This window comes from Solanum tuberosum, unplaced genomic scaffold, assembly GCF_000226075.1.
Source record: "Solanum tuberosum cultivar DM 1-3 516 R44 unplaced genomic scaffold, SolTub_3.0 scf00250, whole genome shotgun sequence".
In the NCBI taxonomy this organism is placed as follows: domain Eukaryota; kingdom Viridiplantae; phylum Streptophyta; class Magnoliopsida; order Solanales; family Solanaceae; genus Solanum; species Solanum tuberosum.
Window position 1 is genome coordinate 89,438 of NW_006239183.1, and position 10,551 is coordinate 99,988.

The 10,551-nt window shown below is 35.4% G+C and overlaps 1 protein-coding gene across 5 annotated transcripts in view; it reads right to left on the reverse strand.

Annotated features, from left to right (window-relative positions):
• The window catches only part of LOC102598983 (protein FAR-RED ELONGATED HYPOCOTYL 3), a 15,375-nt gene extending 7,102 nt beyond the window's left edge, over positions 1 to 8,273 (reverse strand). The window contains exons 1-7 of one of the 5 annotated variants that reach the window (XM_006357811.2): positions 8,103 to 8,273; positions 3,294 to 5,519; positions 3,162 to 3,218; positions 2,876 to 2,944; positions 2,730 to 2,798; positions 2,569 to 2,637; positions 2,441 to 2,488 (exon numbers count right to left, since the gene is read on the reverse strand). In XM_006357811.2, the coding sequence (XP_006357873.1) occupies positions 2,441 to 2,488; positions 2,569 to 2,637; positions 2,730 to 2,798; positions 2,876 to 2,944; positions 3,162 to 3,218; positions 3,294 to 5,474 (2,493 nt within the window). In that variant the 5' untranslated portion in view covers positions 5,475 to 5,519; positions 8,103 to 8,273. Of the gene's footprint in view, positions 1 to 2,440; positions 2,489 to 2,568; positions 2,638 to 2,729; positions 2,799 to 2,875; positions 2,945 to 3,161; positions 3,219 to 3,293; positions 5,520 to 5,981; positions 8,083 to 8,102 lie in introns of those variants that run through there. The other 4 variants (XM_015313651.1, XM_006357808.2, XM_006357810.2 and 1 more) reach the window with 4 other exon arrangements.
• Between the last annotated feature and the right edge of the window lie 2,278 nt (positions 8,274 to 10,551).

Consider the following 10,551-nt stretch of genomic DNA (forward strand, 5'->3'; position numbering starts at 1 on the left):
TATTAATTATATTGAAAATAATTTTATTACTTATGTTTCTTAACAACTAACAAATTCTTTCATATTTTTTTAGATTTTGCTTGTAGTGGGACTGAATCTAGTATTATTGATATATAGTTGCAACTTGTAAGTTCAACTATCAACTAGTGATGCATGGTATGGGTAAGTAAAGAACTTATTTACATAACTTGCTTGATAGTTTTATATATTATACAGATGCTGAATTCTTTGCACTGTTCGTCACTATACTACGTTGTTCAGTTTCACTCCATTCTTTAAACTGTCTTCAGCTCTTCGTTTAATTTAAACTTTTCTAACAGCAAGTGTATGTTCATTCCTGTTTCTACTTCTGTATGTTACATTTATTATGTAAGTGGTTGGCTCTTCATCCAAACAAAAAAATATGATGAAAAAAAAGTTGTCAGTGGTTGTCTGTAATTTGCTTCCAGACTTTATACAGAGTTTCAAGCTCATTATTGTATCATGCTAAATTTGTACAATTGTTTTTGCAGTGTCAGTGTTTTTGGTATCTCCGCAGAGTCAATGCAGTGTTCTTATGATACAAGAGGCAACAGTGTCCCGACTATTCTCTTGCTGGACTTTTCAGTCTACTGGCAGCTGGACGTTTCAGTTTAGTGGTGTTGGGCACAAGTTTTTGAATTTTCTAGTGTTGTACTGTTGTTGGCTTGACTCTTGAGTCTTGAATCTTGATAGCCTTTTTATTCTTATTCTCGACTAGTTTGTTAATGTTGCTGCCTGCTGGACAAGAATTATCTGTTTTATTTAGATATTTTAGTCAATGATATGGTAAGTTTCAAGTAAAAGGCTTGTGAGTTGTGACGTGAAAGTTGAGACTTGGTGAAACAAATTAAGGCCAAGAAAGTCAAATTTTGATCAGTTTATATTCAGGCCAGCACAAAATAATCCAGATGCCACAACCCACATGCCGCATTAATTAAATTTGGTTAAACCGAAAATCAAACCGAAATAAACCGAACCGAAATTGTAATAACCGAACCAAACCGAATTTATTTCAGTTTGGTTTGGTTTCATATTTTGCCAAACCGAAAACCGAAAAAACCGAACCGAAATTTACAAACCGAACCGAACCGACCGAACGCCCAGCCCTAGTTATATCCCTCCTAGACGCAATATATCATCTTTACATGACATTTGTTTTACTTGCTTTGCATGCTTCTCCCTAAGCATCCACATCGCTACAAGTTGTTGTCCCAACTCCCAAGTGCATTGCTCCACCCTTGCTTGCCACATTGTTGCTTTGCATGCTTCACCATTGGCATCACCTCAAGCTGCCCCAAGTTCGAACAACTTTTGAACAAATGTGCTCTCTTATGCAGGTAAAACCTTTCTCTCATTGTGAAGCTCTCAGACTGGTTGACCTTGTACCATCACCCTTGGTCTTGCAATCATCATGGGTCGGTCTTTTACTGTCACCCCAAGTTGGACTCTTGCCATCGCCTTTGTCAATTACGACTATGGCCTTGCCTTTATCCTAAGTGTTGTTTGGCCTAATTAAACTCCACAACTGTGTTGCTAACGCTTCCCATCACACTTATATTTTTCCTAGGTGTTGATCTTGGTTGAGTCAAGCTACACTTTGTGAGGCTGAACTTAGCATCTACCAAGAAGGGTAGTCGGGCTAAGTGTTGTATCGATGTTAATAATGACTAGGTCGATCATAGATTGCTACCACAATGGGTATTTTTTAAGTAACTCATTTGTTTTTTGGATAACCGAAAAATTTCCAAGGGCCAACTGGTGCACAGTTTGAAACACTATTGATAATCGGCTTGACCATCAAACCTTCTCCACTTAAATATTAGTCTTATATCTGCAACCTACAAACTCACGAAATACGCCTAATTCACAAATCTTATTGCGCTCTTATCACTAAACCAACTTTTTAGTAGAACTCAACTATAGAGAACAGTAACCACAAATATATGTTCACAATCAATGTTGTCCAACTTTTTTCCTTTTTTCGTTTTTGTAAATACTGTCACACTTGTTTTAATCCTTCCCAAAATTTTGACTAATTTGGTAAGACAGAATCATTCCATGCCTTCACCTAGTAGGCTAGTATTGCATTTGAAAACTATACTATTTCCAGAAGTAATCATATAGTCCACTTCTTTTTTGTCTTTGTAAAATCCCAAACTCATAAAAATATTTCATCTTCACTGACGGATCAATCTCTATTTCTAAAATACTAGATTATCTAATATTTACCCTTAAGCCCCATGCCAGATTAAGTTAGTATAGCAAGATGGGGATGGAACAAATTATCAACATAAACTACATAATGAAATGTAGAAAATAATTTGAATGCAGCAATAATTTTCACAATGTACACATCTCCAGTAATGAGTTGACCCCAAAAAAATAATAATTCTATTGACGTAGTATGTAGCATACTAACCCGAATGCCATATGAGAAACTTGGAGTGCGGAAAAAGTCCATTTGGCCCTGCAACAATAAAGATGAAATTGTAACAAAATTTTTAGTTGATTTGCCTCAAAAACTTCTAACACTAAGAGACCACATACCAGCCCATGCATTGTTGGCTGAGCACCATAATAGCCATCATGTGTAGGAGCTATAGAGTTCAACTGTCCCTACATTCCCAAGGCAAGAGAAAACACAACTGTTATTTTAATAGTCCATATCATTTTTTTCAGCCTTAAAACTGTGAACTGCTATTACATACAAGGCCCTGAATAGTCTGTTGGTTTGCATAGTAGTTATCACGAGTTGGTGCCATCAAGTTTAACTGTACCTGCAAAAGACCAAAAACTTAAAACACCAATATACATTTAAGTAAAGGAAAAAAGTCCAGATACTTGCAGATCATACCATTCCTTGAACACTTTGTTGCGGGCCAAAATAACCATCAAGAGTCACAGGCCTGGAGTTCAATTTGTCCTGCAGAAAATGATAAAAATGAAGTAAATAAGAAACTGGAGGTGACCAAAAAACTAAAAAGTTAAGCTTCAAGAACAGCCATACACATAGCATTCAAAACAACCTCCTCCCACTTTCACCAATAAGAAAAACCTCTTCATTTTAATTTTACCAGTAAGAACACAGTAATGTAAATCAAACGGCAATAAATAAAAGTTCCTAAGGTATCAGAGCAAACCATTTGTTGCAAGTTGTCTGCTGCCCCAACAGCCATAACATCTGGCTCCGAGTTCACCTGCAACCAGGAGATCTTCATGAGATAACATAGAAAACAAAAGAAGCAGTCCCATGATTGCTCTTCAAAACATACCTTCCGTTTCTTAGTGAAGTTGTTTTTCTTCTTGTTTATCTTGTTCATACTCCTACTTTGGTTATCATCTTCAATACAGAGAAGACCAGAGGCTGATGATGTGCCAGCTTCTAACATGTTCTTGTTTGAGTTATTAAAAGTTACACAACTCCCAAACGCGTCATCAAGTGCACGAAGAGCAAAACTATAGCTCTCTTGAGATAACGACCCTTCTTCACTCAATTTCATAGCCCGATGACATAGCTCATTATATCTCTGGAACCTTGACTGCACATCTTCAGATCCATCCGTCATAGAGTACTTGCTCTTCGCATCTTTTGTCCATCGCTTCAAAATATATTGTGGTGGGATAGAGGAAACAGCACATATTTGGAGAACTATCAATGCATGTCTACAAAGGTAGCCTTTAAATTCAAACAAATGACACATACAAGATATTTCTGACTTCATTTCATCCAATGTAACAATGAACTCTTGAGTCTTCTCAAAATCTTGAACTCTATATGTTAAGACTATCTCATCTTGCTTCTCTCTTTTAGGACCACAAGCAGTTGCACCCACAACCTCAGACTGGAATTTCTTAAATACAGCATGTGTATAAAGCCCAGCCAAGTGCTTCTCAAATGGTGATGGGGATCTCAAAGCAGGTTGTTTGTTCCATGTATCAGAATCTGCCTTTGCCTCCTCCTCGTACCTATCTTGTAATATTGATTCATATTGCTTTACAAACTCCTGGATGGTGGTTTTCTTATGTACATATTTGTCAAAGAAAGAGTTCACACTCTCTGATCGTTGAACCGTTGACATTCCCGCTAAAACTACATCCCTTATAAATGTAGGGGCCCATTTCATCCGATCTTCATACAGTGAATGAATCAATTCAACTTCTCTGAGATCAAATTTATCAACTAGTTTTCTCCACCTCTTTTCAAACTCCTCATCTGTCCATGACCTGTTAATACATTTCTCGAACTTAGGCATAAACTTTTCATTCTGTTTAATGACATGATTCAGTGTTTCAGACACCTTTCCCAGGATATGCCACAAACAGAAATAATGGAGTGATAATGGCAAAGCCTCTGAAATGGCTGACTTCAATACCAGGTCATGATCGGTGATCACTGTCTTGGGAGCTTGACCGCCCATTGCCTTCAACCATGTCCGCATTACCCAAGAAAATGTTGATGCACTGTCATCAGAGACCAAAGCACATCCAAGTGGCATAAACTGAAAATGCTGATTGACCCCAACAAAAAGAGCCAGGGGCATTTTATATTTGTTTCTGACATAGGTAGTATCAAAAGAGACAACATCGCTGAAATTTGCATAGTCATGCCTGGCTTTGGCATCAACCCAGAACAAGTTCTTTACACGTTGATCTTCACCCACATCAACAGCATAAAAGAAGTTGGAATTAAGATTTTGCATCTGAATGAAGAACTCTAATAGAACACTTATGTCTCCCCCTTCCATTGCTGAATTTCGACCTTTGTCAAATAGAACTTTTGTGTCACTTTTCAGACCAACAACATTTTTGTATTCCGCAAATTGTCTTGCCATTGCAGCATACATCCTTCTTGTTTGTTCACTGACAGCTTGGGCAGGTAGAAGTTCATGATTATGTTCTTTCTCGAATCTATGAATTATCCATTTCCCATCGGGCCTTCTTTTCACATGCATACTTGCTTTGCAATCTGTCTTTGCACATGCTCGCCGACCAGTAGCATTTTCTGGATCCTGCTTGTTTCCTTGCCTACTACGTGGCCGATTTGCAGATTTCTCATATTCCCGTTTAGTTCCATATCTAGAACATGCAAATTTTGCATCAATGAATTCCCTTGATGTCTTTGAGCGACGGCTGTTTTGTATGGCTGTATTGAATCCCATCGACCGAGCATACTCCTGATAAAAGGCATAAGCCTCACCATGTGACTCAAATTCCATGCCAGCCAGCGGTTCAAGGTTCACATCCTCCTTAAACTCTATCATAGTTCCTATGGGAGTGTTCATATCCCCTCCATCTTCTGCATGCATCTTCTCTTCAATAACCAACATCCCATGCATTCCGTCATCACTATGTATTTTTTCTTCATTGTCAAGCATATTTATAATTCCATTTTGTTCCTCTTCTTCTTCTTCCTTATCATGGTCTTGAGAAGGCAGACGAAGATCGATATCCATGCTGCTAAACAATTGAAAGCCTATTGATTTCTCTTTTACTGATACCTGAACGTCAAGAAAAATTAGAGGAGAACTTGTGCAGTAAGGGGGCTATGGAAACAGAGAATTAATTCTTGTTCAATAAGCACAGAAAATACAAGAAGCAGCCCAAAATATCTCTTCCTGCATTCCACCACTCTTCTAAGTCTAACCACAGTCTAAGAATTGTCAACAGCTAACTCGTGATTCCATTAAAGTTTTGGGTTTTACTAAGTGGCCTAAATATCAGAAAACTTTGAGTTCAAGATCATCCATTTTATCACGCAGACAAGTGACAACAGCTCATACATTATGATGACCTTCAACTAGCTTTCCATATATCAGGTTTCATCATGTCCTACAGGTACTTCACGAGAAGACATAACTGCTCAGAATTATCAGACAGCAGACATAGAAAGTGATCCTATTGCATTTTTAGAGGTAAATGAAGATCCATAACACAAAGGATCTGCATCAAGCTCTGTCTACCTGAAGATGAAGAACCCTGACCACCTCCGATCCATTAGGGATTTGTATCAGTTGAATATAAAATGCCTCCTCCAAGTTTAGACAGAAATACAAGGGTATATAATGGTATACTCCAGCTGCAGGTGAGAGCGACTGAAATTGCAGCTTACAGTCTATATATCAGAAGTGCTTACTTGAAATCTAACCACATTCAACCTGCAGATTTTATAAAATAGGTTCTTCCCCATCTCTGTGATGGCCGATGGGGGAATTATCCCTCCCCCCTCCACTCTCATGCAGAGCTCTATACGGCACTTGACTGACTATAAATACTCCCCCTCCCACCATTTCATTTTATGTCGGTGTTTGACTCAATACAGATTTTAAGAAAGAAAAACATTTGAAATTTGTGGTCTTAAAAATAAAAACACGTCATTAACGACAAATGGGAAGTTCAAAGTTAAATTATCTCCAAATATTCTTTTTTAAATAGATTAATAAGGAAAGTGTATCACGTAAAATGAAATGGAGAGGTCGTTCAAAGGTGAGTCCAACGTAAAAAAGCACTTGAGCGCCAGTCTCCCATGGTCCTTTCCAGCTTCATTAACCGCTTGACCATACACTTGGAGCTAGTCATATGACCATTACTTTGAATGAACAAAGGCAAAGCACAACCTTGAATTGATCTCAATCCAAAGTTCACAACTTTTTGCCACCAAAAACAAAAGAAAATGGATAAATAGATGTATAAACAAATCAGTATAGCAGTAATGCGATCATTAATATCATGGTACATATTGAACAAACTTCTTGTTACATTGCCTCTTGCAGAAATTTTCTTAACCAAATAAACAAAAAGGTCAAAGTATAATACCATAGCTCAATTAAAATTCAAGAATTTTTCGTTCCAATGAGTCTTTGGGTATTGGAAGGCCGAATTTGCACATATGAATCAAAGTGATATGGTGCTAAAGCTAATAAGGGAACTTCTATGCAACAGAGGAAGAGAAAGGTCTCCCAAATGAATATAACCAAATCTTCACGCATTTATCCTATAGTGGTAATTCTCATCTGAGTACTTACATGTGAGCAGTATCTGAAGCATTAATTTGGTGTTCAACGAAGGAACTGTTTTAATTTGCCAACTACTTCATCCAGTTCTAACGGGGAACAGCAACAACCCATAATAGTCCCAAAGGTGGGGTCTGGGGAGGGTAGAGTGAACGCAAACTGTACCACTACCTCTGCGGCTGTTTCCGAAAGACCCTCAACTCGAGTATACAGAAGTAACGAGGATATAAGAAATAATAAGAAAAACATAACATAACATACCAAAGAGGGGCAACAACCATAACCAACTAATGTGATAACTGAAACACAGTAAATAGCAAGGATTAACAAAAGTTGTAAGATAGGCCAACTACAAGACAAATGCTACCTACTACTACCGGTAAAAAACTAAAAATCAGGAAACAGATACAATGCACCAATCTATCCTACTAGGAAATACGACAACGCTCAACCAACTACTAACTTTCTACCCTAATCCGCAACCTCTATAACATTCCTATCTAAGATCATGTCCTCGGAAAGTTGGAGCTACGTCATCTCTTGTCTAATCACCTCTCCCCAATACTTCTTCATCCTACCTCTACATCTAGCTCTCCTAAAAACCCACAACCTTCCACACCTCCTTACTGGCGCCTCTGCGCACCTCGGCTTCTCTAGATTACTCAAACAATGGCTCTAGCTTCATAATCTGTTTTTTGTGTTCCTTATTTTAGTTGAGTGCAACAAACTTAAATGACTCTGATTAGTAGAATAATCCAAAATATACAGGCTTTACAACTACATCAATTTTGACATATGGTGATAAATAAAATCGCCTTGTTTGTCCACAATGAACATAAATCGAGGCAAAATCTACCTCTAGACAAAACTCTTGTATATAATATAAAAAACAATAAATTACATCCGTCATAGCGTCACAACACAAATGGTAGCTCCAAAAACAAACAATTTGATTATCATGATTCTATGAAGGATGAGGGAGAGGGTGAGGGTGAAGATTTTGGGGGGTTTGGGGAAGAAGGATGAAGAAAAGAATTTGGAAGAAGAGAGAGTGGAGGTTAGAGATTATACCTGTATGTATCTTAGTTTCACGCACGCACATACACACACTCGATCTGCGATTCTGCAACTGAGAATTCACGCGATGTCCAATGGCGAGTGGACTCTTTTTGTTTCTCCTGATTTAGGGTTTCCCCTTCTTCTTACCAACGCCACTGCAGCGCGTGATTTTTATTTTCTTTTCCTACATTTTTAGTTTTTTACACATAATTAAAACTCTGCATCTAGTTGTTACTTGTTGCGTTAATAAAAAGATATTCCTATTTTAATTTGGTGCGAAATTAAGAAGAATGAAAAAAAAAATGAATTTTATGATCTTAAATTAAAAATATAATAAATGTATTAAAATATGTTTTTATCTTGTAATTTTAAACATATTATTTGAAAAGTAAAATAAAAATAGAAAAGGAAAGAGAAAGAAAAAGAGGCATTTTAAAAAATAAAAAAAAAGTATGATAGATAAATTGAAACATTAAAAGTACCATTGTATTTTGATATTTGAGCGAATAAATTTTATAATATTATTTTTTTGACAATCAATTTTTTCTATTACTTACCTAGAAAATATTACGAAACCAAGGATGAATGCAACAAATCCATGCCCTTCTTAAGAAACAACAATCAAAAAATGAACAATCTTACTTTATTTTGACTTAGCAAAGACTTTAAGTAAATGTCGCCATCTATCGAATGCAATTTAACTTATGTGTATGTTATCTAATAACGTATGCAATTTAATTTAGGTGTCTGTTATTTAGCAACTTGCAAATAACCTTACTTTATTTACACACTAAAATTTATTTCACAAAATTTGAAATAACTTTAAATTGAACTTATTTTGTGATGGTTTAAAAAATTATCTTAATTTTAATAATTTTTTTCTTTTTCTAATACTCAAATTCGTTCAAACTTGAAAAAATGTAGTTTTTAAAGAAAAAATAGTGGCCGTATAGACCGTTTTATGTATTGGTTAAACAAATTAAAACTAAAAAGGGAAAAAAATAACAAAAGAAACTAGGCTAAAGCCCAAAAATAAGAAATCAAAACGACATATTTCTAATATGATAAGGGAAAACCCCTCTTTCCTAAAGAATACCTATCTATATACGCTAGCATCAGCTTCTTCATGAACTCACTCTCCATGTTTACTCTCGACTAAATGATATTCTACTTCACCTTCTCTTGTGGATTGTACCAGATCCCGACATCGACCTCGTCTTTCTTTTTCTCACAGAATTATCAACTGTAAAACCATTTGTCATGTTCTGTATATACCTAGATTGCTTATAAACTACATATTAACAGCACTGGTTCCAGTGATAACTCTCTACATGTGGCTTTTGAATCATTTTGGTTCTGACTCTAGTTGAATCTATAATTTTTTAAAAATAATCTAATATTGGCATAAATTTTTTTAGCTCTATTAAACCCATCAAAAAATTCAACAAAAGGAAATGATTCCATTAAATGCACCAAAAACTATAATTAAGAAGATATTTTTTTTATACCAAAAGTAAATAGAAGGTAAATTAAGCTATTTTCGATGATTTAACAACAATATTATCTTCTTCTTTTTTTGCTAGAGATCTAAATGGCTTATGTAGACATTTATTAGTCTTACGGGTATTTGTGATCCAAAAATAGACGAAAATGATATTTTTATTATAAAAAAAACAAATGAATGGTAAATATAAGCTACTTTGAATAGTTCAAGGATAATTTTTAACTCTTTTCCGTTACAGAAACAACCTATCAAATAAAGAAAAATAAAATAACTAAATGAACTCTAAAATCCTACTAAATGAAACAGACCATACTATTGTGGATTCCGATGTGCATATTGGTCTCCAAGCAATAAGTAATTATGTTTATGTATTTTATTGATTACAGTAAGTGGTTTAGTCATAAATGTAATATCTTGTTTTTTTGGGAGGTCTCTTTTGTTAAGACTTAATGCCTTAAATAACTTATTAATCGTTGTATAATCTTAATTTTGACTATAATTTCTGTTTTATTCTTTCTTTTTTTTGGGTCTATTTGGCATAATCCAATGTGAATTGAGCAATAATTTACTCATAGTCCTTTGTTTTTTGATAAAGGTTGTTGGGACATTCTTCAATTGTTATTATTTAAAATTAGTTGTCTGATTTCAAATCGTCATATTCCAAATGTTTAGACCCTTTGTACTTCTTGATAAGCTCATCTTGTCCCATGAGACGATATATGGCCTTTTCCGATATAATTATTTGATTTGTCAACACTTCTACCGGGATTGGAATGATTATTCTACTCGATAAGTCTTTATTTATTCATTAATATCGTTGGGTACTGTTAACTTCCCCGTCATTTTTGTAACTGTCACCTTAGTGAATTATACAAATTGTTTTCACTAATTTGATCACTTTTGAAGGAGTAAAACTAAGTTTATCCAGTAATGTTGGGCACCAAATAATACAATTTT